The 27,414-nt window shown below is 40.9% G+C and overlaps 1 protein-coding gene across 1 annotated transcript in view; it reads left to right on the forward strand.

Annotated features, from left to right (window-relative positions):
* Nucleotides 1-27,414, forward strand: part of syne1b (spectrin repeat containing, nuclear envelope 1b) — a 72,175-nt gene that overhangs the window by 24,233 nt on the left and 20,528 nt on the right. The window contains exons 50-104 of the mRNA XM_053633897.1: nt 34-183; nt 353-644; nt 725-897; nt 1,000-1,309; nt 1,552-1,716; nt 1,818-2,174; nt 2,324-2,460; nt 2,638-2,815; nt 2,991-3,173; nt 3,334-3,477; nt 4,228-4,383; nt 6,335-6,499; nt 6,764-6,936; nt 7,114-7,267; nt 7,797-7,940; nt 8,035-8,199; nt 8,431-8,748; nt 8,860-9,015; nt 9,100-9,270; nt 9,388-9,714; nt 9,834-9,986; nt 10,084-10,251; nt 10,655-10,831; nt 11,236-11,382; nt 11,464-11,589; nt 11,704-11,880; nt 12,021-12,286; nt 12,385-14,545; nt 14,707-15,044; nt 17,380-17,524; nt 17,622-17,840; nt 17,974-18,242; nt 18,328-18,493; nt 18,595-18,750; nt 18,852-19,004; nt 19,112-19,294; nt 19,438-19,575; nt 19,694-19,879; nt 20,265-20,387; nt 21,566-21,748; nt 22,316-22,459; nt 22,534-22,722; nt 22,836-22,973; nt 23,084-23,203; nt 23,286-23,447; nt 23,637-23,831; nt 23,979-24,140; nt 24,852-25,043; nt 25,572-25,703; nt 25,915-26,015; nt 26,199-26,346; nt 26,462-26,587; nt 26,682-26,840; nt 26,991-27,200; nt 27,307-27,408. Coding sequence (XP_053489872.1) covers nt 34-183; nt 353-644; nt 725-897; nt 1,000-1,309; nt 1,552-1,716; nt 1,818-2,174; nt 2,324-2,460; nt 2,638-2,815; nt 2,991-3,173; nt 3,334-3,477; nt 4,228-4,383; nt 6,335-6,499; nt 6,764-6,936; nt 7,114-7,267; nt 7,797-7,940; nt 8,035-8,199; nt 8,431-8,748; nt 8,860-9,015; nt 9,100-9,270; nt 9,388-9,714; nt 9,834-9,986; nt 10,084-10,251; nt 10,655-10,831; nt 11,236-11,382; nt 11,464-11,589; nt 11,704-11,880; nt 12,021-12,286; nt 12,385-14,545; nt 14,707-15,044; nt 17,380-17,524; nt 17,622-17,840; nt 17,974-18,242; nt 18,328-18,493; nt 18,595-18,750; nt 18,852-19,004; nt 19,112-19,294; nt 19,438-19,575; nt 19,694-19,879; nt 20,265-20,387; nt 21,566-21,748; nt 22,316-22,459; nt 22,534-22,722; nt 22,836-22,973; nt 23,084-23,203; nt 23,286-23,447; nt 23,637-23,831; nt 23,979-24,140; nt 24,852-25,043; nt 25,572-25,703; nt 25,915-26,015; nt 26,199-26,346; nt 26,462-26,587; nt 26,682-26,840; nt 26,991-27,200; nt 27,307-27,408 — 11,932 coding nt within the window. The remainder of the gene's footprint in view (nt 1-33; nt 184-352; nt 645-724; nt 898-999; nt 1,310-1,551; nt 1,717-1,817; nt 2,175-2,323; nt 2,461-2,637; nt 2,816-2,990; nt 3,174-3,333; nt 3,478-4,227; nt 4,384-6,334; nt 6,500-6,763; nt 6,937-7,113; nt 7,268-7,796; nt 7,941-8,034; nt 8,200-8,430; nt 8,749-8,859; nt 9,016-9,099; nt 9,271-9,387; nt 9,715-9,833; nt 9,987-10,083; nt 10,252-10,654; nt 10,832-11,235; nt 11,383-11,463; nt 11,590-11,703; nt 11,881-12,020; nt 12,287-12,384; nt 14,546-14,706; nt 15,045-17,379; nt 17,525-17,621; nt 17,841-17,973; nt 18,243-18,327; nt 18,494-18,594; nt 18,751-18,851; nt 19,005-19,111; nt 19,295-19,437; nt 19,576-19,693; nt 19,880-20,264; nt 20,388-21,565; nt 21,749-22,315; nt 22,460-22,533; nt 22,723-22,835; nt 22,974-23,083; nt 23,204-23,285; nt 23,448-23,636; nt 23,832-23,978; nt 24,141-24,851; nt 25,044-25,571; nt 25,704-25,914; nt 26,016-26,198; nt 26,347-26,461; nt 26,588-26,681; nt 26,841-26,990; nt 27,201-27,306; nt 27,409-27,414) is intronic.

Genomic DNA, 27,414 nt, shown 5'->3' on the forward strand with positions numbered 1-27,414 from the left:
TTCTTTTTTATGTGCATGTACCTATCGGTCCAGCTTTGAGAACAATCTGCAGAGACTGAGTCGCTGGCTGGAGCGTATGGAAGTGAGACTGAGCACCGAGCTGTCTGAAAGCAAACACGGCGAGCAGGAGAAAACAACACTGGATCGAGTTGAGGCGTTTTATGAGGAGGCTTTGAAAGAGAGGTCAGATATTATTACAATTAAAGAATTTCTGTGTAGATACTTTATGTAGGTGTTGTCCATGTAGATGTTGGAAACAAGGAGATGCAGAAATATAGAGAAACTTAATTTCACCTGTTGATGATGATATTGTATATCATCTGTCGACGATTGATATATATTTTTCCTGTAGGGATTCCTTTGAGAGTCTCTGCCAAGAAGCTCAGACTCTGATTGAGGGAGGGCATGGCAGTGGTTCTGAGTTGCGGGTGTCAACACAGCTACAGATGCAGCAGCAGACTCTGCTGAAAGCAGTGAGAGAGCGTCTGCGCAGCTGTCAGCTCAGCCTGCAGGAGCAACAGTCTTTTGATGAGACACTGCAGACCACATGGGCCTGGCTCAGTAACATACAAGAACGGCTAACAGCGCTCAGCAGCACCACTGGCAACAAAGAGACTCTAGAAAAGAGGCTGGGGCTTGTACAGGTAAGTAATCTCATTACTATTCACTCATCACTCATCACAAGGAATTGTAGTATTGAAAAAACCATTTGATTGTGTTACAGGATATCTTGTTAATGAAAGGAGAAGGAGAAGTGAAGTTGAATATGACAGTAGGGAAGAGTGAGCAGGTTGTGAGGAACTGTAGTAAGGACAAACAGAAGGCCATTCGCTCTCAGCTTCAGAGTCTGAAAGATTCGTGGGCTAACATGCTTATGAATGCCATGAGCTGTCACAGGTACTGAAAAGATGGAGTTGTTGATAAAACATGATAAGAAATATACATTAAACGATATTATTGTTCACACGTTTCTACTCTGCATATTTGTGTATAAAACAGTCGTCTTGAGTGGACAGTGACCCAGTGGAGCAGTTATCAGGAAGGCAAAGCTCAGTTGCAGCAGTGGATGGACACAGTGGAGCAGGAGGTTGAAGTCGCTCTTCCTCAACAGCCTGGACTGAAGGAGAAGATCTCTCTGCTGGAGCGCTTGCGGGCCATAGAGGCTGACATCGATAGCCACTCAGCCGCACTCAGCCGCCTGAACGAGAAAGCTACAGAACTGTTTGAGAAAACTGGAGACCAGGCCTTTGCAGAAGAGCCTAGAGCAGAACTCAATGCCCAGTTCTCTGACATCACCGCAGTTATCAAGGTAAAGTTGATGGCTCTGTTATCGCTAAATGCTTTCATATGTATTTTTTATTCTTATCTTATTATTGTCATTATCGATGATTTGATACAAATATAGTTAAGTAAGCGTATAAGTGTATACGGTATATTAAGGACATCTGTTATGCTAACATACGCACACACTGTATGTATACAGTACATATACAGTGCTTACTATGCTGCCAAGCAGTGTTGATTGAGCCCGAGTGTTGTCATTTCCTGTAGAGTAAAGTACAGCAGATGGGTGAGATAGTGAAAGAACATGAGTTGTATCTGGAGGCTGTGCGTGAACTGAATGACTGGCTGACCTCTGCTAAAGAGGATCTCCAGCGCTGGTCTGACATGTCTGGAGATGCCGCCTCTGTTCAGAAGAAACTCTGCAGGGTGCAGGTAAGGGTGTACAAGGTCAATTCAAATGATTCGATAATATTCGAATAGCATAATTAATTCATTGCAAGTGTGTGATTGCTGACTTTCCTGTTTGATGGCAGGAGCTGTTGAACTCCAGGAAGCAGGGCAGGGAGAGGCTGGAGAGAGTGCAGCGATGTGGGGCTGCAGCGCGTGATCACACCTCCACAGTAGGGTGTGAAGCTCTGGAGAGGGAGGAGGCAGGACTGCTGTCTGCTTGGGAGCAGTGGGAACATGGGACCAAACATGTGCACTCTGGCCTAGAGGCAACGTTGGCTCAGATGGCCAGCTCAGATCAGGAGTTCAGCACGTTGGCTGCACAACTGGAGCAGGACCTGCAAGAATTTAGCAGCAGGCTGCATGAATGGCGTGGCACACTGCAGCAGGTAGAAGCCATGGACACCAGTGAGGAAGCTGTGCAGGCCTGGCAGATTGCCAAGGTACAGGATTGCTAAGATTACAAGACATATTAATTTTGTTAAACAACTAAAATAACAGATTTGTAGCACTGTCTTGGTCAGTGATTGAGTCACCTCATCTTGCGTGGTATAAATTCTAATCAAAACTGTCTCACGCTACTATGGATCAGGACACCCTGGAAGCATTACTCAATGCAGAACCCATGTCAGACAGTCTGAAGTCACAGCTGAACGACCTCTGCCGTTTCTCTAGAGACCTGGGAACACAGTCCACAAGGGTATCCACGCTCATCAAGGAATATAACAGGTGAGCAGTTTAATAAAGCCTTATAAAAGTTTGGGTTCATGATGATATAACACATGATGGTAAAATTAGTATATACACAGAACACCTTCTCCAATTCCTGGTATGTTTTGAACCTGTGGAAAGAAATATATTGACTGGAATATGTATGTAATTAGAGCGTTCTCTTTTCTGCTGCAGCCTCAGTCTGCACGCTTCTCGGGAATGCCAAAGAAAAGAGAAGCTGCTGGAGCAGAAATTCCGTTCTGCTTTCCGAGAGTTTCAACAGTGGCTGGTCAGTGCTAAAATTAGCACAGCCAAGTGTTTTGATGCCCCTCAGAATCTCAGTGAAGCTTCATCTAGTCTTCAGAAGATCCAGGTACTATATACATATATTAACAAAACATTTTTCTAGTCACATGCCTTTTCGACAGTTTAAACTAAGATTCCATTTAAAAGTGGTGGCTGTAAATTATTATAGATTTCTGTATAGTTATAGTTAGTTAACCACTATAGAGAATTACCAGTAATGAATTTGTTATGTTAATGTGCAGGACTTCCTGAGTGACAGAGAGCAAGGGCACAGTAAGTTGAATGCATTGGCTGCTAGTGGAGATCTACTGATCAGCATAGCTCCTAAAGAGCGAGTGAACGCAGTCCGAGCTAAAGTGAGCAGCGCCAGAGAGGACTGGAAGACGCTTATGACAAACCTGCACCAGAGAGAGAATGCTTTACAAGTAAAGTTCCTTATATGTTATTTCCCAACAAATTATCCTGTTTGAAAAGTACATAAAAAAAAAACGTTTTGACAGTAAGAGATGTGTGCAGTGTTATAAAATATCTATTATCTATAAGTTAAATAACCTAAATAAGTCAGTATTGTGTGTTTTGTGGCAGAACCTGCATGCACAGATGAGGGACTTTGAGTCCAGTGTGGAGCCACTGCAGGATTGGCTGAACCAGACAGAGGTGACAGTGCAGGAAAGCAGTAGTCGTCTGCATGACCTCCCAGCCAAAAAACACGAGCTTCACAAGCTCCAGGTACAGTATCCCAGATTGCATGTGAGGCTGCCATAACTACACAAATGCAAAGATAGCAACACATCTGTCACTGGTGAGCATGACAGTGCTCGCCTATCTTCAATCAATTTTTAGTCTTTTTTTTTTTTTTTACGTTTAATCAGCATTTATTTATCTGCAGCACACTGCATCAATTAAACTTTTATATCCATCCAACTGTTGCCTTCTTTCTACTTACTTAGGGCTAGCTTGTTTTTAAGGACTGTTCTCCTAGCAGTGGCTTTTATTAGGTTCAGTTTTTATACAAGCCTTGTTGGAAGCTTGCTCTTATTTATTTTAAGCAGTGATCCAAATCATTTTGTATATTTTCATAGTCCATAAGTTAGGAATATTTTTTTTTCCTTCACAGTCTTCACAGGTTTTATTCAAATTGCAAAGAAATTGTGAAACTCTTGTTTATTTTATTGTAAATACTGGATACGATTAATAATCTATATGCAACTATATAGCTAGAAGTTTTACGAACTTCATTTCATAGCTCATGCACCATAAAATCACCAGCTTTCATTTGCTTAGCCTCAGCTTTGCATCATGCTTTACTCCATTGCAAGCTCTTTCAGTTTGTCTCAATGTTTGTCTAACATTAACCACATCAATGTCTTCAGCTTGCTTCCATGTAGCCATCTTAACACTTCAGTCTTACTATTGGCGGTAAACAGTGCTTGTGTACTAAAGCTGCATGCTTGTGCCAATGTGCCTGTGCGTTCACAGTCTGTGCTTGAGGAGTTGGCCTCTCAGGAGGCTCAGTTGAGCAGGCTGAGAGAGAAGGCCCAGCAGCTTTGGGACAGACACATGGCCGGAAAGGGCTTTGTGCATCGCGTTTCGCAGCTCTCTGCTCAATACCTAGCTTTAAGCAACCAGACCAAGGTAATGTCTGCCTGCTTACTGCCAGTCTGACCTCACTGCTTCCTGGTAGGATAGACTGTAGAATATTGTGTCCAGAAGGAAGATCTTGAAGAAGGAATTTGAGACTGAATACATACTGGCATGTGCAGATAGTAATAGCGGATTGTATTTTGTATGAATTAAGTAAAGTCATATAGCTGTAGCAGCTACACTTTTTTCAGTAAATATATTTCCAATGAGGCTATTCACATGAAATTTTCACCAGACATCAGCATTAACTCAAGAAATCTGGAAATATAAAGAATTCACAACATTAAAGTCCATAAATAAAGTTTGGTAATAAAGTCGAATGACACAGGAAAAAAGTATTGAACACGCTAAGAAAAAGCAGTTCTCCAAGGCAAGGTAAGGCAAGGAACCAGCTGAAATCCGTAATATATTATACCCCCTATCTGTACAAATTAATATCAGCTGGTTTAGTAAATTGATGGTCTATAAAAAGGCTTTTCATTACCAAGGTGTCACACAAGAAACATCTCATGATGGGTAAAAGCAAAGAGCTCTCCCAAGACCTTCACAACCTTATTGTTGTGCAAAATATTGATGGAATTGGATACAGACGTATTTCAAAACTTCTGAATCTCCAGTAAGCACCATTCGGACCATTATCTGCAACATCATTCCGTCATCAACCGGCCTCGCACAGGAGCTCCTCGCAAGATTTCTGACCAAGGAGTCAGAAGAATAGTAGCCCAAGAGCCAAGAACCACTCGGAAAGAGTTCCAGAAACACTTTGAGGCAGCAGGTGCCATTGTCACAGAAAAGATTATAGGCAATGCACTCCACCGCCATGGTCTCGATGCACACTCATGTTGCAAGACTCCATTACTAAAGAAAAGGTATGTTGAAGCTCGTTAAAGTTTGCTACAACTCATTTGGACAAGCCTATGAAATAGTGGGAGAGTGTAGTCTGGTCAGACGAGAGCAAAATTGAACTTTTTGGCTGTCATACCATGTTTGGAAAAGAAATGGCACTGTGCATCACCCTAAAAACACTATACTAACAGTGAAGTTTGGAGGTGAAAGCATCATGGTGTGGGGCTGCTTTTCATCACATGGTACTGGCAGACTTCATATAATTGAAGGAATGATGAATGGAGCCCTTTACCGGGAGATTCTTGAGAAGATTCTGCTGTCATCCACCAGGATGATGAAGTTGAGACGTGTGTGGACCTTCCAGCAGGACAACGATCCAAAACATACAGCAAAGGAAACTCTCGATTGGTTTCAGAGAAAAAAAATCAAGGTGTTGGAATGGCTCAGTCAATCACCTGACTTGAATCCAATTGAACAAGATTTAAAGACAATATATTTAGAAGAATGGGTCAAAATCACACCTGAATACTGCGGCCAATTCATTTCTTCATACAGGAAGCGTCTTGAAACTGTCATTACAAACAAATGCTTCTCACTAAATATTAAATAAATTTCAGTTAGCGTGTTCAATAATTTTTTTCCGGTGTCATTCCACGTTATTACACACAACTTTATTTATGGACTTTAATCCTGTAAATTCTTTATATTTCTGAAATTCCTGAGTTAATACTGATGTCTGGTGACAAAATTTCATGTGAGTAGCCTCATTGGAATTATATTTACTGAAAAAAATGTTGACGCGTCCAATACTTATTTCCCCCACTGTATATTCTCTTTCTCATAGGAATGTGCATTGCGCGTGAATAGGGTGAAGCAAGCTTGGATCACTAATAACTAATTAACAAAGACAGCTCATAGGTTTTAACTATACCGATCAATATGTTAACACAAGGAATCTGTAATCCTCTTCTCACATTTAACATTTTAAAGATAATTGGAAAATTATTAACAGATAAACAAATAAATTATTACAGACCTACATTATGTGATTTGTTTCTGACAAATGTGATTTCATTACTGTAATCTGCTGTACTAGGAAAAAGCCTCCAGAATTGAGAGGATTGTGTCCGAGCACCAGCTTTTCTCTCAGGGTCTGAAGGAGCTGCAGAACTGGGTGGCAGACACCAGTCATATGCTGCAGACTTACTGCACTCCAACAGCAGATAAGAATGTTCTGGACAGCAGGATGATCAAACTTGAGGTGCACTAATAAAAATCTGATCATATGATTTCCATTAACACAGCGGTTCTTAACCTGGGGGTCGCAAAGCTGTAATGGGGAGGGTCACGGAAAAACCTTTATTTTAAACAATTGTACACAGAGGTTAACAGAGAAGCCACTGGTGGATTTTTGGATATCAGTGCATGCAGAAGTTTAAGAACCGCTGCATTAGCGTATATAGGTTTGTTTGCTTACCAACTTTAATTACTTATACAGTGACTAAGGATTTTGGTGTTATTTCAGGCTCTGCTTACAGCTCGCCAGGAAAAGGAGATCCAGCTGAAAATGTTGGTCACTAGGGGTGAGTCTGTGCGGAGGAACACATCAGCTGAGGGGGTTCCTCTGGTCTGCAAACAGATTGAGGACCTGAAGAACTCATGGGACAGCCTGCTTTCTGCAGCCATTCAGTGCAAGAGGTATGTCTAGTGTTCTGTCTAACTAATTTTTTAAAGACTAATCAGAGGATTCCCATCCCTTTGAAAAAGGATGCTTCAGTATACAACTGAAGCAGCTTTTAATACTTAATACTTAATATTTTTTAAGAAGGTGTTTGTGAATATGCTGTTGGATTTAACTTGTTTGTGATCCCACAGACAGCTGGAGGGAGCGCTCTCACAGTGGACCAGTTATCAGGAAGATGTACGTCAGTTTGTGAGCTGGATTGAGAGTGTGGAAGAAAGTCTCAACTCCACAGACAAGCAGTGCTCTGAGATGAGAGATAAAGCTGCCAATCTGGGCAAGGCCAAGGTATTATTGTTATTATTTTGTTGCCTGTAAATTGCACCAGATACAAGATCATGCAAATTAAAATGATTATAGAATGCACATCAACAACTATTGACTTGCACCAGCCATCATTGACTACTAACCACCTTTCATAGTTTCACCTTTCATTTTTTATGACTTAGCCTTTAAGGTTTAAGCAAATGCAAAGAAATGCTGTAGAGAAAAGATACTACCTTAAAAATAATTGAATTAAATGTTCCTACATTAAAAAATAAATACTGCAAAGAGCCGTAAACAGCATGAAACAAAGTCAGTATTTGGTGTGACAAAAAAATAAAAATAAAAATAATAGTCTCCAGTACAATTAGTGCAGTTTTATAAGGAAAATTAGCTGTAAGTTTTATTGAGCATCTTTCAGAACCAGCCACAGTTCTTCTGGAGAATTTGACTGTCGCACTTGCTTCTTATTTTTACAGCAAAACCCAGCAGCCTTCATTGTGTTTTTTGTCTGAAAAGTCTTCTTTACATATATAATTTTGATTTATTATAGTTGCTCTATGAGGAAGTGCTGAGCCACAGCTCTGTCCTGGACACCGTCTCTGTGAAAGGGTCCAATATGGCTGAGCACTATGTAACCCAGCTGGAGATTCAAGACTTGCAAGAGCGGTACAAGATCGTTAAAGACAGGGCCCAGGTACATTCTAAAGCACAGCTCTCAATCACAAAATTAGATACATTAGTGCCTCATCAAGTATTAACGAGAAAAGCGTGGTCTTCTCTTTATTCAGGCTGGAGTGGGAAAGGCTGAGGAGCTGTTGATAGCTCATCAGGAGTACCAGAATAATTTGCATGAGTTTAAAGACTGGTTGGAGCAGCAGCAGGAAAAACTGAGTTGCTACACCCAGCTAGAGGGAGATGTTGATACACTGGAGGAAACTCTACATAAACTGCAAGTGAGTACAAAAAAGCATGCCATTTCTCTTTTGGCTCACCTAATAATAGCAGCATTTTTAATAATGGCATAATTAAATAATTAAATACAGGGAGATATTTAGTATAGCTTATGTATTTTATAAGGCTTTTTGGCAGACATCAGTATACTGCATGACAGAAACCCAGACAGCTGTGTTACTGTGATAGAATCCCACACAGATTATGAATCTGATATGCTTGACCATCTGTAGGAACTGCAAGTGCATTGCACACAGGGACAGGCTCTGCTAAACATGGTGCTGGTGAGTCGAGAGCAGGTTATCCCATGGGGAATACCCCAGTTAGAGGACCGCACACTGGAGACAGTGCAGCAGGAGTGGGGCTCTTACCAGACCCGACTGTCTGAAACGAGATCTCAGCTGAACAGTGCCATAGCCAAGCTACGTCAGATGGAGCAGAAGTTCCAGCGCCTTGATAACTGGTTGAAGGGAATGGAGAATAAAGGCCAGCTGCGCAGTAGTAGGCGTTCCGATAAAGCCACCAAGGAGGCCCAGCTAGAGCTGCTGAAGGTTTGTGGAGGCACAGTATATTTTAATGATGCTGATGGTTTTGGACATTTATGTTAAATGTTCATTTTGTCTGCATTTAGCCAGTGCTCTTGTGTTTATTGTGTTGTACAGGGATGGCATGAGGAAGTCCTGGCATACCAGGAGGAAATTGAGGGTTTAAGTACCCTGGCCCAGCAGGTCTTAGAAGAAACACACATTAGTAGTCGGGTCAGTGCTAGGGCAACACAACTTACCTCACGCTACCACGCCCTGCTACTGCACTTGCTGGTAAGATATATGCACCCACATATATGCATATACACATACAGTACACACAGTATAATACATATGGCTCTTACTTTTGTCACATAGGAGACAATCAAACAACTAAAGGCTGAGGTGTCTGGCATTGAAGAAGCCCACAGCATCTTTAGTACTTTTTCTGACTGGCTGAGCACGGCACAGAAGAACTTTAGCAGTGTGGCCATTAGCATTGATGCTATTGATTGTGTTGCCATGGAGAGGAAAATGAAAAAACTAGAGGTACAGCAGTAAGACAGTTTTTTTTAATCCTGTCGTAGCTTGCTGATAACAGAGATTTCTGGCTTTCGCTATACATAATCTTTATTATCTCAACACTCCATTCTGATGACTTCTCAGGCTCTGCAGGGTGACATGGAGCTGGGGCGTACTTTCCTGAAGACTATGCGGGAGAAAACAGAGCGAGCTATGGCATTCTTAGAGGAGTCGGAGGCCGAACAACTTAAAGAGGAGATAAATGGTCGACTCTCCCAACTTGAGGGGCTAACGGGAGCTCTGCGGGCTGAGCTCAGTGCTCAGGAGAAGTGTATTCAGCTATCTAAAGACTTTCTAGACAAGTATAAGGCACAGACCCAATGGCTTAATGAGAGGAAATCCCTTCTGGTCACCTCTGTGGAGCTTAAAGCCGAACTTTACCAAAAAAAGGCCCAGTTAGCCAAGTACAAAGTGAGTTTGCTTGTGCTTTACTCTATGTAATTTTTGCATTCAGCCTCCAGACTGGGATTGGGATACACTGACATTCTTGTTGAACAGTACCTTCATTTATGCATTTTATTTCCCAATAGACAATCCACCAAACTATGCAATCTCATGAGTCATCTGTGAAGTCTGTCATTGAGAAAGGAGAAGCTCTGCTTGAAATTGTACATGATCCCACTATCAGTGAGAATATGACCAAGCTGCAAAATGATTATCAAGATCTATGCAACAAAGCCAAGGTATTCCCCTGAAAAGGCCTAAATGTCTGAGCTTCAAACATACAGTAAAAATTTAAATAAATGCTAGAAAGTGCTGTGAATGTTGTGTTGTTTTTAGACCCATGTGCAGAAATTGGCAGAGGGGGTCAAAGAGCATGAGGACTATAACAGTGAACTACAGGAAGTGGAGAAATGGCTGCTACAGATGTCTAGTAGACTGGTTACCTCTGATTCTATGCAAAGTGGCAATCTAGAGATGGCCACACAGCAGCTGGCACGACACAAGGTATGATTTTTAACTATACTGTGATTGACTACATACTGGAAAATATTGATTGTGCACATATACTGGTTATGACTCTCAGCATAGGTTTGATGTCAGTTATATGCTGCACAACAATTGGCAGTCATGCACTTAAATAGCAACCTTGATGTAAATATTAGCATTAGTATCCTAAATTTGTAAATAAATGAATAAATAAATAAATAAATAATAAAAAAAAATTTAATTAAATATATAAAATTTGTTTACCTTTTTTACATTTAGCTTTGGCTAAAATAACAGTATGTCATAGTGAGATAAATTATTGCATACTAGAATATGGGTATGGGTTTTTTTTACTTCGCTGCCAGTTTTTCCACTGCTGTATATAGATATACTACTGTAATGGTGAACATTTTTTTTCCAGGCCATAATGGAGGAGATAGCTAACTTTGAGGAGTGTTTGACAAGTCTGAAGGAGAAAGGAGATGGTCTGGTCAGTCATTGTTCAGAGCAAGTTCAGGCCAAGCTCAGCCAGCAGATTCAGGCTCACCAACAAGGAACCAAAGACAGCTATTCAGCTATTTGCAGCACAGCACAACGGGTTAGTATATTTATCCTTTATGCATGTTCCACTAGGGATGCACCTACTACATTTCCTTCAATTTTTATTAGGTATGTCCAAATCTTCCAAAAATGGATTTGCCTAAACCAACTGAAAAAAAATATTTTCCTCTCTTACTGATAGAGGCTGTCATATTCAAAAATAAAGGTTTCTGCGAACTCCCTAGAGCTGTACATTAGCCCCAGAGATAGAAAGACAGCAAAAAGTATGCTTGAAAGAGAACCTACCTGTGTCACACAATGCATGTTATTTTTATTTATTGTATGGGGGCTTGTATCATAAGCATGTACTATCTCACATTCTATATACATTTATATACATATACAAATAAGCATTACAAGTATAAATACCTTTCTAAAAACACTGAGCCTGTGCCACATCAGGTGTATCAGAGTCTTGACCGGGAGCTACAGAAGCATGTTAGTCACCAGGACACTCTGCAGCAGTGTGAGACTTGGCTTTCCACCGTCCAAGAGGAAATACAGCTTCATTCACAGACCCCCTTTGGCCTTCAAGAGGCACTAAAACAGGTTAGTGAAAGACCAAACAGACTGCTCTTTTCTTAAAGGCTTAACTAGTCTTATTTTTTTTTCTTATACTATTGTTTTCAGGTGAAGCACTTAAGGGCTCTACAGGAGCAGGCCAGCACGTATCTTGATCTGGTTTGCTCAGTGTGTGATTTATCTGATGAAGCAGTAAAAGCCACAGCTACTAAGATCCAGCAGATCAAAACCATGGTGAGTTTAGTAACTTCATTTAAATGCTTTGTAAATTGATCTAATCAGCTTTTATAATTATCTCCTGTTGCTGCTATAATCCTGCCACGATGTCTCTTGTCTGCAATGTCATAGTTTGAAGAGAGGATAACCAGAGCTCAACAGTTGTCAGACTGCTGGAGGGAAATTAAGGAACAGAAGCAGGAGCTCTCTGCACTCTTTCAGGATTTGGAACAGCAACTGCATAGTCTATCTAGGAGACCTGCTGAACTGGAGCCAAAGATTGCTCTGAACATGCTGGATCAAGCCAAAGTAAAAACTACAATTTTTACAATTCTGACATTCTGTCTCTTAGACATTGCTTAAATTGAAATCCAGTGTCATTTTGTCACTGTCAAATTACTTCCAAACTTTGCTACAATGTTTATAATTGACTTGTGATTTTTGTGAAGGAATTTGGTGAGCAGCTGCACAGCAGGCAGTGTACATTGACTAGGATGACAGAGTATGTGAGTAAGCTTACAGAAGGCAGGGCTTCTCCAGAACACACTGAGCTTAATCGCCTGAGTCATGCATGGCTTGAGCTATGTCATGAGGCCAATAAGCTTCAAGCCCAGAGGGAAGAGGATCTGCTAAGGACAAGAGAGTACCATGAATGCATCAGTGCTTTGGAAGCTCTGTTTGAGCAGATTTCCAAGGAGTGGGACACCCTTGCCAGGTAGGCTCGTAAAACATTGTGTAAAACTGTGGTTGATTAGTGATGCTCAGTATTAAATAATGCAAAGTACAACTTTATCTCTTCCCTAAATGTTTTAGAACTGAAGCTGAGAGCTCATCTGAACATCTAGAGGCTCTCCGGAAACTCTCGGTTGTCCTCAAAGAAAAGAAAAACATGCTTGAGGATCTTAAAGACCAGAAGCAGAAAGTGATGTATCACTTAAACCTGGATGATAAAGAGCTGGTGAAAGAACAGATCAGCCACTTTGAGCAGCGATGGGCCCATCTTGAGAGTCTCATTGAGAGAAAGATTCAGGACTCTGTCCTAACAATTGAGGATATGACTCAAGTTGAAGCTCGACTGAAAGAGGCAAGAGAGTGGGCTGAGGAACAGAAGCCTGCTTTATCTGAGGCTATGAAAATGAGCCCACCACCGGAAGTGGCACAGAGCTTCTTGTTTGATCACCTTAGCATTTGCAGTGAGCTTGAAGCAAAGCAGATACTGCTAGTCCAAGCCATGAGTGATGCAGACAGGGTTTTAGCACATTTAGGCCTGAATGAAAGACAGCGATTGCAGCAGCTCATCTCAGAGACACAGGCTGAAGTAGAATCATTGAGTATTAAAGTGGCCCAGAGAAGGAAAAACCTCAGTAAGGCTTTCACAGAGAGGACCCAGTTCCTGCTTGCGGTGAGTCGGGCTATCACCTGGGTTCAACAAAATGAGAAGAAAGCACATTCTGATGATTACATAGCCCTTTTACCAGATGACTTGACTAAGCAGGTAAGGACCTGCAGGAACATCCAGAGCAGCCTGAGAGCTTACCAGAGTGAGCTGACTTCCTTATGGTCCCAAGGCAGAGATCTGATGAAAGATGCCACTGAGGATGAGAAGGCTGAGATGCTAACAAAGCTACAAGAATTGCAGAACAGCTTTGAGGCAGCTTTGCAAAAGTGTAATCAAAGACTACAGGAACTAGAGAAGGTATTGGTGACTAGAAAATACTTCAAGGCAGATCTAGAGAAGATATGCCAGTGGTTGAAACAAGCAGATATTGTGACATTTCCTGAAATAAACCTAATGAACGGAGATGCAGAACTAAAAGCACAGCTCTCAAAATACCAACAAATATTGGATCAAGCAGCAGAATATGAAAATCTCCTTCTTATTGTCCAAAGAGCAGGTCAAGACATATTGCCCACCCTCAACGAGGTCGACCACTGCTACTTAGATGAGAAACTTAATGGTCTTCCACAACAATACAACAACATCTTGGCACTAGCAAAAGAAAAACAGGAGAAAATACAGCAAGCCATTCTTGCACGTCAGGAGTATTCCTCCTTCATTGACGTCACCCACAAAGCATTGAAAGAGCTTGAGGAACAGTTCCATAATCTTGGTACTCAGCCTGTTGGTTTGCAGACAGAGCAGGTCATCAGTTTGCAGCATGATTATAAAGCACTGCTTGAGGAGTTGACAAATCTTGGCCAGGCTGTTAGTGAGCTCAACCAGAAAAAAGAGGGCTTTCGCAGCACTGGTCAGCCATGGCAGCCTGAGGAAATGACTCAACTGGTCAGCCTCTATAATGGTCTAAAGAGGCTAATAGAACAGAAGGTAGAACACCTTGATGACACTTTGGAGTCATTTGAAGACCACCAAGCCATGGCCATGCAGGTCGACTCTGAGTTAAAAGCCACAAAAGAGCAACTTGTCAAAGTCAATGCTGAGACCCAGTCCGCTGAAGAGAGACTGAAAAATTATCATTCCCTGGCTGCCAGTCTTCAGGGAGCCAGCTCTCACCTATCCCGGCTTATGGAGCAGATGGGAAACCTTGCTTCTCTCATGGACCCAGCTGCCCACGAGGCCTCTAAGCAGCGGGTGATATCCTGGCAGGAGGAACTTCATTCTCTGCAGTCAGCTGTTGGGGAGCTCATAGTGGAGTGTGAGAACAGGTTCGTGCAGAGTAAAGACTTCGAGACCGAAGTAAAGCGGACTTTGACTTGGCTGCAACAAGTCAGAGACGAGCTGGGATGTGCTGTTGTTGTGGATGTGAAGGTGGAAAAGGTTCAGGAAGAGATCAGGAAGCAGCAGATCATGCAGGAGGAGGTGCAGTCTCGACTCCGAATTATGGCTGCACTGAGCACTAGGGAAAAACAGAAGTACACCAGTGCTAATGAACTTGTTCCAGCCCATGTGGATTCTACTCTGCAAGAAATGGCAAAACTGGAAGCTGATGTTCAACAAGCGCTCAGCTCTAAGCAGGCAAGTCAAAGATCATTCCAACTGTTATGACTACTAAATCCAGTGTTAACCCTACCATATTTCTTTACTTATTTTATACTTATTTGCCATGTTATTATACTTATGTATTGCCCTACCTTGAATTTTATAGTGTTTTTCAAGTTAACACTTTTTTTTTTCAGATTACACTTGAACAAGCGCTGGCTTTGTGTCAAAAGTACCATTCACGGATGCAAGCAGCATGTGAGTGGCTCGAAGATGCTGTAGGATTTTTGCAGCAGGCCAGTCTGGGAGTGGATGTGGAGAACTATGAAGAGTGTCTTCGGCAGCAGGAGGACATCATGGCAACTGAGCAGGACTTCCTCAGTGTGCTGCAGGAGCTTGAGGCACTCCCACCCCTATTGGAGAATCTGGTGAACCACACAGCAAAAGAACAGCTGCGACTGAGTGTGGAGTCTGCTCAGCAAAGAGGTGTAGAGGTCAGAGACCAGCTTCAGTGCCATCAGGATGTTTTGAACAGGTACAATACTTTAAATCTAAAGAAATGCTTTTTGCCAGATTGGTTAATAAGTATTAGTGGCCCTAACAATTTTTCTCTGATGTCAAGTACTTGCTTCATGTGGGAATACAAATATATACGTATTGGGCCAGGTAATACCATTGTGTGTTAATTGTAAGTAATACAGTGCTGTGAAAAAGTATTTATAGTATATATCCTATAAGTATACAGTGAGAGAAAAAAGTATTTGATTCCCTGCTGATTTTGTACGTTTGCCCACTGACAAAGAAATTATCATTCTATAATTTTAATGGTAGATTTATTTGAACAATGAGAGACAGAATAACAACAAAAAAAATCCAGAAAAACGCATGTCAAAAATGTTATAAATTGATTTGCATTTTCATGAGGGAAATATGTATTTGACCCCTCTGCAAAACATGACTTAGTACTTGGTGGCAAAACCCTGGTTGGCAATCACAGAGGTCAGACGTTTCTTGTAGTTGGCCAGCAGGTTTGCACACATCTCAGGAGGGATTTTGTCCCTCTCCTCTTTGCAGATCTTCTCCAAGTCATTAAGGTTTCGAGGCTGACGTTTGGCAACTCGAACCTTCAGCTCCCTCCACAGATTTTCTATGGGATTAAGGTCTGGAGACTGGCTAGGCCACTCCAGGACCTTAATGTGCTTCTTCTTGAGCCACTCCTTTGTTGCCTTAGCCGTGTGTTTTGGGTCATTGTCATGCTGGAATACCCATCCACGACCCATTTTCAATGCCCTGGCTGAGGGAAGGAGGTTCTCACCCAAGATTTGACAGTACATGGCCCCGTCCATCGTCCCTTTGATGCGGTGAAGTTGTCCTGTCCCCTTAGCAGAAAAACACCCCCAAAGCATAATGTTTCCACCTCCATGTTTGACGGTGGGGATGGTGTTCTTGGGGTCATAGGCAGCATTCCTCCTCCTCCAAACACGGCGAGTTGAGTTGATGCCAAAGAGCTCCATTTTGGTCTCATCTGACCACAACACTTTCACCCAGTTGTCCTCTGAATCATTCAGATGTTCATTGGCAAACTTCAGACGGGCATGTATATGTGCTTTCTTGAGCAGGGGGACCTTGCGGGCGCTGCAGGATTTCAGTCCTTCACGGCGTAGTGTGTTACCAATTGTTTTCTTGGTGACTATAGTCCCAGCTGCCTTGAGATCATTGACAAGATCCTGCCGTGTAGTTCTGGGCTGATTCCTCACTGTTCTCATGATCATTGCAACTCCACGAGGTGAGATCTTGCATGGAGCCCCAGGCCGAGGGAGATTGACAGTTCTTTTGTGTTTCTTCCATTTGCGAATAATCGCACCAACTGTTGTCACCTTCTCACCAAGCTGCTTGGCAATGGTCTTGTAGCCCAATCCAGACTTGTGTAGGTCTACAATCTTGTCCCTGACATCCTTGGAGAGCTCTTTGGTCTTGGCCATGGTGGAGAGTTTGGAATCTGCTTGATTGATTGCTTCTGTGGATAGGTGTCTTTTATACAGGTAACAAGCTGAGATTAGGAGCACTCCCTTTAAGAGTGTGCTCCTAATCTCAGCTCGTTACCTGTATAAAAGACACCTGGGAGCCAGAAATCTTTCTGATTGAGAGGGGGTCAAATACTTACTCATTAAAATGCAAATCAATTTATAACATTTTTGACATGCATTTTTCTGGATTTTCTTGTTGTTATTCTGTCTCTCACTGTTCAAATAAATCTACTGTTTTTTATTACTGAGATTATTATATAATAATAAATGATAGACTTATCATTTCTTTGTTAGTGGGCAAACGTACCAAATCAGCAGGGCACCAAATACTTTTTTCCCTCACTGTATATCCTGATTTCTTCTGTTTTTGTGTATAACTAATGCTAAATAATTTTAGATCTTCAAACGAAATACAACATAAAACAAAGGAAACCTTAAAAATATTTTTCACAGCACTGTAGATGTTTCAAAATAAATCTGAACTTCAGATTTAAACGATTCTATTAAGCTGCATTCTGAAAGCAAATATTAGTTTTCTTGCAAACATTAGAAGCGGTAGCAATGTAGCTTACAGCATAGGAGGGAAGGTAGGCTCTAGCAAGGAGCCATATTTAATATCAGTAAGATATAGGCAAAGAGTCCCATTTTACCAATAATAATAACATTCCTTAACAATAAAACATATTTTCTTTAGGGTGGCAGGCATAAAACTAATATTAATATGGAGCTCACTCTGCTTGTTAAATTGTATAAATGTGATTATTGTACTTTCTTGTCTATTAGTTGTGTAAGACATGATGTATAGCTCCATTAAGTATTGGTTATTCTATATGATGTTCTCAGCTGTGTAGAGCAATGGAAATCTTATCAAGAGGCTCGACAGACAGTCATTGATCTGATGAATGAGGCAGAAAAGAAACTGACTGAGTTCTCCACAGCCAAGGCAGCAACTATTCAGGAGGCAGAAGAGAAACTCAAGAGTCATAAGGTAGACAGAACCTGTTGAACTACATCAGCATTTTAATATTAGTGTTTTATTTGTATATAATTTGTATTTGACAAGTCCGTTTTTTTCTGTTCTATAGTCACTGGTGTCCATGGTGAATGGATTCCAGGAGAAACTGACAGGTCTGGAGGAACAAGCATCTCAATTGGAGCTGATTGGCAGTGATACCAGCAAAGCCACCATCAGCCGTTCTATGACCACAGTATGGCAGCGTTGGACTAGACTGCGAAGCATGGCTCGAGGTCAAGAGAGGGTGCTGGAGGACACAGCTTATGAGTGGAGAACTTTCAGGGAGAAGGTGATCATTTATATGCAGAAAACAGCTAGCTGTATATGTAATGAATAATATACATGTACAGTATAATGCCTGATGTTGCATTTGTTGTGTTGTTACTAAATTACATTGAAGTGTAACCTTTTTTTAATTTCAGATTATTAAAGTAAGGGCTTGTGCAGAAGAGCTGAAGAGTCGTGTTCCTGAATGTTCTGTTGAAAAAGCCTCTAAAGCCACACTTCAGTCCCATCAAGAGCAGCATGAGTTGGTCACTCAGGACCTGGAGCGGGAACTGTCCTCTCTCACACTCCTGCGGCAGTATGCCCTCAGCCTTTTGCATGATGTGGAAGTCTCTGTACCAACCACTGACCTTGACCAACTGCCTAGTCTGAAGGAAATTAAAGCGGTGCAAGATCAGTTTGAGAGGTATTTGCTTACTAATTGATTTAAATATTCAGTTGGTGGGCATTAGCTAGCTACTTTATGAATATGTGTTTTTCCTCTCTGCCAGTCTCTTACAGAAGTCCAAAACAGGTAGAGCACATGTCCAGCAGGAACTGAAAGACAGAGAGGAAGTGGAAAGAGGGTTAAGCTTAGTGAAAAGCTGGATTCAGGATTCTAGAGAGCTCTTGCTTAATCCCACTGCTGATATGCAGATTCTCACACAAGAGCTAGAGGTGACACATCAGGCACAGATTTCATTTTTTGGGACACATTTTTTAATTTAGATTTTCAACTGAAAAACATCTATGGAACGGGATATTTTCTCTTTTCTTAGGCAATGCATGGAGAACTGATAGCCCATCGTCAGAATGTGGATAAAATTGCAGAGCAACAGCAGAGCAAATACCTGGACTTGTACACTATCCTGCCTTCAGAGATCTCTATGCAGTTAGCAGAGGTTGCTTTGGCCCTAGGCTCAATTGAAGATCAGGTTTATAAACAGTCTAGTAACATTCTCTTTCAATATCGGTTGAACTGCTGCTTTAATCATTTACTCTACCGTGGTGTAACTGTTTCACATTTTTGTTTAAGGTCCAAGCCAAGGAAAGGGACATTCAGAAGACTAGAGTTATCAAAGAGGAATTCAAATCCAGGATCAGTGATGTTTCTGAAAAATTGAAAAGTATTTCAACAACACTCAAAGAAAAGGCCACTGATATTGATCAAGCCAAAGAAGAAACTCAAGTAGGTTTAAATGGATTTGCCTGTCTTTATTCCTGGTACCAATCTTGTTAAGAATTGTTGTCATGTGTAATTCCCTTCTCTTTTTATTTCCTCAATGCTTTACATAGGGTTTCTATGTTGAATTGGAGTGCTGTAGTAGAACACTTGCTGAACTCATTGCTGCTGTGCAGGACCTTGGTCGACGTCATCCACTTCTGTCCAAACAATTAAGTGATAGCATTGCTAAGTTAGGAGAGATCCACCATCACACTCTCCGTTTAGCAGAGTACAGAACAGTCTGGCTAAAGAAGGTAGTGATCACCATTATAAATTGTACAGGTCTTGTGTAAAATGCATGAAATAACTATATTTAAGACAGAAAGCTATATAGATCACATAGGTAATGATTGATTCATTATAGATTATTCATAATGTATCCATCTCTGTTCATCAGGCTGATGCACATCTAGATGAGTACAATGAGATGCTTGAGTTTATAGTGAAGTGGACAGAGCAAGCTCGAAGCTTAGTTAAGGCCAATATCATCTGGAACTCCTCCTCTCAATTGCAGGAGCAGATCAGAATGTACCAGGTACACTACATCACACATGTATTGTGCCTTTATACACACACACACACACACACACACACACACACAATTTTTAAAAAGAATTTTATTATAAAGTAATTTATTGTTCCTGGTCCTGCAGTCTGTGTTGCATGAATCAAGGGAGCTCCATGGTGATCTGGAAGCTATGCAGGAGAAGGTGGAACTGCTGTCCGAGTGTCTGCAGGTGGAGGCAATGGGCCTGCAGGTGGCTGAGCTGAGTCGCCACACGGAGGAACTGGAACAGGCCATCAAGTCTCGATTGCAGAGTCTACAGGAAGCTGCTATGGTAGACTGTAGTGACTTAAATTTTTGTTTGATACATTTGTTACATTTGCACATTTAGAGGCAGCTCTGGAGTGATTGGTATTCCTGGTAAAGATGTGTTACAATGATTATGAATAAAATACATATTTTGGTAAGGGTTTTTATTTTCTTACAATGAATTAACTTCAATTAATAGTTAAATTTATATAATATTTTCAGTGGTAGATTAAGCTAAGTAATTACAAAGAAATTTTTTGGTAACCTTTTAACTAAGGGTGTCAGTAATTCTGGAGTTGACTGTATATTTCTGTCTTATCCTATAGCATGTTGTTTTAATGCCAGTAGTAGCAGAAATACATACTATAGCATTTGCACTAGATCAGCATATATTAAATTCTGTTCATCAGGACATGGAAAAGTTTGAGAGTGAGGTAAAAGCCTTGCATATGGCTCTGGAACAAGTCCAGACAACCCTCACCTCTCCGGAACTAGCTCGCCTGAGTCTCAAAGAACAGCTGACTCAGAGACAGGTAATATTTCTCCCCCTTACAGTAAGTTCAACTTAAATTAACTTGGCACTTCAGATGATCAAACACCCTAAAAAGAATAGTTCAGCAAAAAATGTACACGTACATGTACACAATTTTGCATTCCAAATGTAGTCAATTAGCCAGGACATTGGTGTCTGAAGTTAGCTTCTCTAGCACTGGAGGTAAAACGGCTAACAAAATAATGGAAGTTCAAATTTAAAAAACTTTGTTCAAACCATATAATTAAGCTATGGAATATTCTTAATATATGATTTATATTTGCATATGGTTGTATGTGTAGCTGGGACAGTCTTTATATAAACATTTATGTTTGAAATCATACTGTTACTATTTGCTGAACTATTACCATCTATCTGGTATATCTTGACCTTTAAACTTTTGGAAGCTTGAGGCCTAGGGGTGTAATGAGATGAAATTTCGCTAAGGAAAATGGGATTTTGGTTGTACAAACTGGGCTGCCTTCCTAACATTTAATTGTGGCAAGTCTGAATGACATTACTTAAGAACTGGATGCAGTTTGAGACACAAATTTTCATAGTATTTTTTTTTGTGAGATAGACTTCTTCCAGTGCAGAACTAAAGAATCAGATGTTGGACATGTGGAAAATCATATAATTTAAGCTGGGTGCACACTGTGCGATTTTTAATAGTCCTTTGCGACTGTTGCTTGTCAGACTATACGAACATGATCCCCACTGTAAGCCATGTCACACTGTAGGATCTCAGTTGTCATTAATGTCACTCTGTAGAACAGACAAGACGTGAAAAATGGACACACGCAAGAAGACTCATATGTAGTAGGAGAAGCCACACTACAGGACTGTGCCTCAAAACTTGTGACACTGCCAGAATTTAATCAGAGGAAAAAATTGATTGCAACGGCTATTAATCGGCTGTCAGGGAACATGTCAAACTAGCTATCAAAGACTACAGATTTTGGCCAAGGATTATAGTAATCTTTTAGGATTCTCAAAATTTGTCTCAGACAACCAAATCTTGGCCAAAATCCTACAGTGTGAACCTGGCTTTAGATTTTACACCACATTGCTTTAAACAGAAATAAGACTTAAAGCTGTCCTGAAAAGCTAGCTAACATGCAAATGGATGAAATAATGGGGATGTACTTGTGTATACTAATGTTTGGTGTTCTTTTGTAGCATCTGTTATCAGACATGGAGAGCTTTAAGCAGCAGGTGGATGCAGTGCAGGCCTGTCAGAGTGCACTTCGCATGCCAGAGGAGGTGGTGAACAGCCTGTCCATCTGTCGTACAGCTCTTAACCTGCAGCAGGAAGCCAGCCAGCTGCAGCACACTGCCATTCAACAATGCAACATTCTTCAGGTATGGGATAATACAGAGGAAATTAAACTTCAGTTTAGCTGTTTTGGTTCTGTTTGCTCTAAATGTATTTCCTCAAATTTAGACTTGTATGTCGAACAAGAATTAGTGCGCATTTAATATGCATGGGTTTTGTAATGCACTACACACTTGCATACTCATATTCTTTGTATTACACACAGTGGCGGCTTAGTGGACATTTTGTGATTTTGATCAGTCTCTAGGATATACTCAGCTATATTACAAAAAACCTTTCCTTGACTTTTCAGAATTTGATCAAAATTAACTAGCCATTAATTTAATATGAGGTTTGTTGATGTACGAGAGATTCACATTGGAATAAAAAAAAAGCTTAAAATGTTATAATTTTATATAAATTCTTGCTTGCATAATGTTATGACTATCTAACATCTTTAGACAGTCTACTTGTATTTGTATAATAAAGAGAATATGCTGTAACAATTAAGTAGATGTCATACTGAAAGAAAATGGGGAGCAGTTTTAAGAGAAGTATGCAGGCTAAGAGCTAGGCTTTAATAATTCATTGTATTTCTCAACTTCCTCCGTCAGGAGGCAGTGGTTCAGTATGAGCAGTATGAGCAAGAAGTACAGCATTTGCAGGGACTGATTGAGGATTCTCACCGGGTCATTCAAGACCGACCCGTTCCCACCAGCAATATCCAGGAGCTACAGAGCCAGATACGCCATCATGAGGTAAGCATGTGATAGTACAGCAAGCAGAAAAGTATGACATAATTTGTACCCTGATTAACCTGTTTTCTAATCAGGAGCTGGCCCAGAAAATCAAAGGATACCAGGAGCAGATTGCGTCATTAAACTCTAAGTGTAAGATGTTAACAGTGAAAGCCAAGCATGCCACCATGCTGCTGACTGTGAGAGATGCAGAAGGCCTGACTGAGGAAGCACAGGAACTAGACAGAGCTGCAAAGACACAGTCACAGTCTTCTATGGTCATGGTGAGTCCTTTTGTCTTAACTGTACTGTGGGAAACATACACTCTGCAGAGAATAAATGGAACTGTTCAGGTTTATCTTCTTTCTCTAATCATCTTTACTCTTGGTGGTGTCAGGTAACACCTGGTCACAGTCACACCCACCTGTCTCCTGTCACAGAGGAGTCTGGTGAAGAAGGCACTAACAGTGAGATTTCCACTCCTCTTTGTTGTGCCGACTCTCCTATCACAAATACTGAGGCTTCACTTAGCATGGTACTCTGATTACAGCATGTTTTGTTTGCTCATTTCTATCTAACATTGTATATAGTAGAATTTAGTATTTACTAATTTATTTACTGCTCACGGTTTCCTCTTGGATTTAGTTGTCGATGGGCCCAGCTACTCTTGTCAGAGCTCCTATACAGGAGCTGTATGATCCGACCCTTGAGTCTGTGGCTAAGCTTGATGACCTTCAGCGTTCATGGGAGACACTGAAAAATGTGGTATGTGATGCATGAGATCAAAAGGTAGAAGAAGTATACTGAGGCTTTGGGCATTTTAATTCACTTTTCATCAATATTATAGATCAGTGAAAAGCAGAAGACACTTTACGAGGCTCTGGAGAGACAACAGCGATATCAAGGCTCTTTGCAGTCCATTTCCTTGAAGATGGAGTCCATTGAGGCCAGCCTGAATGAGCCCCCTTTGCATGACCTGAGCCCAGGCAGACAGATGATCCTGCATCAGGTAGCATATATAAATAAATAAATATATATATATATATATATATATATATATATATATATATATATATATATATATATAAAATTTTCACTAGAATCCCTTTTACACATTAAAAGGAGGCCATGTTTTTCCTGTAGTCCATGTAAAGTGTTCATTTAATCAGTATGGAATATTTTTTGGTATGACTTTTAGAATCTGATGGGAGACATTACCAAGCTTCAGGATGATATAGAAGAGTTGCAATTGAACTTTGCAGAGGATCTGATCTCTGAGAATGTAGACACTGACACAGCCGAACAGCTAGCCATGCAGTCCACTCTCACTGTGCTATCTGATCGTATGGCCACCATCCAAATGAAAGCCTCTGGAAAACAGCAGCTTCTGGAGGTATACATTCATTTTACTGACAGTAGTTCAGTGGTTCTTTTTTTTGTCTTTATGCTGTCACTATCTCTTTTCTGCACAAGATGTTGTGCTAATATTGAATTATATTCTTGGGACTCGTCTGATTAGAGTGGCTGTTTTGTGCTTCAGGATCAATTGAGTGACCGTCTTGAGAAGCAGCAGCAAGAGAAGGCCTTACAGCTCTATCTCAGCCAGGTGGATGAGCTCGACCAATGGTTGCTAAGTACACGCAAAACACTCAGCTCCACCCCTCAGGATTTAGACATGAACGAGCAGCTCTCAGACTGTCAGGTTAGAGCATCATCTCTCTGCCACATTCATCACAGTTATGTCTATGGACAGAAATGTTCAATACATGCTACGCACAAAACATTCTCACTTTATGCATTTTAATTGTTCTAATAATTATTTTTTATTAATAATTATTAATTACTAATTAGTAATAATTCTTTCTAATAATTCTTTTTTCTTATTATTGTGGTTTAAGGAAGTAAACACTAGTATTAGAAGACCTAAGCAGCTGTAGCATGATCTTAAAGCAGATTATACATATGTCTCAGTATAATTGTTACTGGTGACTCAAGCAGCTTTCAGGCGATTAGTGGATTCCTGTGCCTTGATTGGTGCTGCCTGCTGGCCAAGTTGGCCAACCCCAGCTTCATATTCCTGCAGCAAGATACCCTTCATTGGTTAGATGAGGGGGTGGGAGAAAGTGTACCTACACTGTAGGTTACAGATAGGATCTTACTCACTTACTCTTACGTACTCTTCCTAGTTGCTTTGTTTACTTGTTACAGCACAAAAGTAAAAGCAGTCTGTATTGAGAGAATGACATGTGAGGGATTAAGAATGATGTGCTGTCTTCAATTGGATAGAGACTTAGGATGACATTCAGGCATGAGGAATTCCAGGCTTCACTAACTGCAGTTCTAAGGCCCTACTCTCTGCAGATTAGAGGGCAGAATCATGTTTGAGCTGGCGTCTCTCTTGTTGCTGTTGCAGAACATGCTGTTGGAGATCGAGGAGAAGGTGCTCGCTCTCTCTGAGCTCTCCTTGCACAGTGAAGCTCTGCTGCTGGAGGGTCGGCCTGAGACCAGAGATGAAGCTCAACGGCTAGCCAGGAAACTGCACACTTTAAAGAGCAGCCTGGTGGAGCTGCAGCGGATGCTACAAGACAAACAGATAAATATCCAGGTAAACAACTAACTCTTTGAAGGTTCCCTAATCATGTCTTAACATACAGGCAATTAGCCCCTGGCAGAAGCATTAAATGCATGATGTCCATGCTTACTGATGTCTCATGAGTAATTAAAATTATTATTATAAATAATATGAGATTGTAATGAATGTAGTAATTTCTGCATTGTTTGCTTTTGTTGTATTGCTTTGTGCATATAGTCATTTAAATGCTATTATCAATTCTTTATTGAATGGGGCAAGGAAGTAAGCTTTTTTAAGATCTTTTGTCTCTGCTGACAGATACACTTGAGATCACACACTCAGCAATAAGCATAGCATTTAATTATTTTTCTGACACTTTCCTGTCCTCACAGTTACAGTGAAATCCTGCAATTGCTATCTGTAACTCTTGTGGCAGATCTTGAGGTCTTAATCCTGCCTATTGCTATTTGTTAATTTGCACTTTTTGACAGCTATTTATTCTTCAAAAACTAATGATGGTAGAATTGTGGAATTTGATATTATGTGATTTTTGTTTTGCAGGGATTACTACAGGAGCAGTCTGATAGTGAATCAGAGTCCAGTCTCTCTCAGAGTCCGAATGTGCAGGACTGGCTGGCACATGCCCATTCCACACGGAACCAGCACCAACAGGACACTTTGCAGAGACAGAGGGTACACTCTGTCATGATGACATTTTCTCATTAGAAATGACCTAAATTCGTCATTAGATTTCATATTTGTGGTGATATTCTTCAGGGGGAAAAATCTGGCATGTTTAGGTTTACTTCTAACTTGAATTATATCACAACGCAGCTTGCTAGCATCATTACCAATTCAAAAAAGAAATATTCTAATAGATTGATCTCATTTTCTGTGGAATAAGGAACTTGAGGAGGAGTTGGCTGAGCAGAAAAAGCTTCTGAAATCTGTCGCTAGCCATGGAGAAGAAATCCTAAACCAGCAGGCTTCACCCAGCAGTGCCAGGTCAGTAAGCCTGAGTGAGGAAAACCTTACACACCAGATTGTAGTTTTAAATTATCAAGTTCGGAGCACATTTTCAGATGGCACACTTTCTAAGTATCAAGTGCAGTACTGTTTTACTGTTTAATTTAAGCCATACAATGAACCATGATTTTTCATTTTCTGTATGAACTGGTCAATCTACAGCATTTGTGAGGTACTCAGTCCAGATCTGGAGAATGAGAGCCAGGCTGTATTTGGACAGAGGAGACAGAGATGGGAGAGTCTGAGAAAGGATTTGACCACCAAACTGCAGCTTCTGCAGAGCACTTTGGAGCAGGATACCAAGCAACCAGTACTGCGATCCTACTGCTTCCATGATCATAAATGAATATTTATACTGAACTTTTTGAATCACTCTAGTACAGTACAACAAAACAGCTTGTAGTGATAGTTGTTATTTTTTCCAGTTTTATTCCAGGACTGCTCGTGTAAACACCTCTCCTCCTTTCTATAAAAGAGAGGCCCAGGTCAAGGACAAATCTACACTGAAGTCATTATACAGTGAATTCAGCCAGGCTGTGGAGAATGCTAAGGTAATTTCATTTCCCTAAACGGCAATCATTACATTCGCCTTTGGAAATTTGGAAATGTAACTACTGTAACCATGTCTTGCTGGTGTGTATGCAGGTTACAGGTTCAGCGGAAGAGCAAGGCATGCAGATAGAACATCAACTATATTCAGCAGTTACAGCCACTTCCTCTTGGCTAGATGATGTAGAGAACACACTGTTCTCCAGGTCAATGCTTCTGACAGAGAATGCAGAGACACAGCTCTCCAACCATGAGGTAAATGACTTTCCATTTGCTGTGCCAACGATTTAGTCATTTTTAGCATTATTAATTATTTAGATCATAATTATTCATTTATGGCAAAAGACTATCTCAAATATTTGCATTTAGATTTTACAAATGATACTTGATTTACATGTCTTTCAGGCTTTAGGGAAAGATGTGGCTGAGGTCACAGGAGAGGTGGGCAACAGCCAAGGACTGCTAGGGAGTGTCGTAGGGTTGCCTGGAGAAAAGCAGACCCTGATGGAGGATACTCTTGACTGCCTGTCTCAGCGACTGGAAACCTTAGACTCAGCAGTTGAGCGTCGCTGTGAGAGCATGAGGAGCAGGATACAGGATCTCGCTGCCTTCCAGGTTCAAATGATCCCAGTCAAACCTGGTGGTGAACCTAAAATATTCTGTCCATCAGAAAAGTACATGGGTTCATCTCATGAGATATTGTATGTTTTGTTCCTCACAGACTGAGCTGGAGCTTCTCTTCTCTGAAATAAGTGAGAGCAAGTTTCATATTCTACAGAAGCTAGCAGGGATCCTCGACTGCCCACCAGATAAACAACTAGAGGTGAAA

Source organism: Ictalurus furcatus, chromosome 9, assembly GCF_023375685.1.
Source record: "Ictalurus furcatus strain D&B chromosome 9, Billie_1.0, whole genome shotgun sequence".
Classification (NCBI taxonomy): domain Eukaryota; kingdom Metazoa; phylum Chordata; class Actinopteri; order Siluriformes; family Ictaluridae; genus Ictalurus; species Ictalurus furcatus.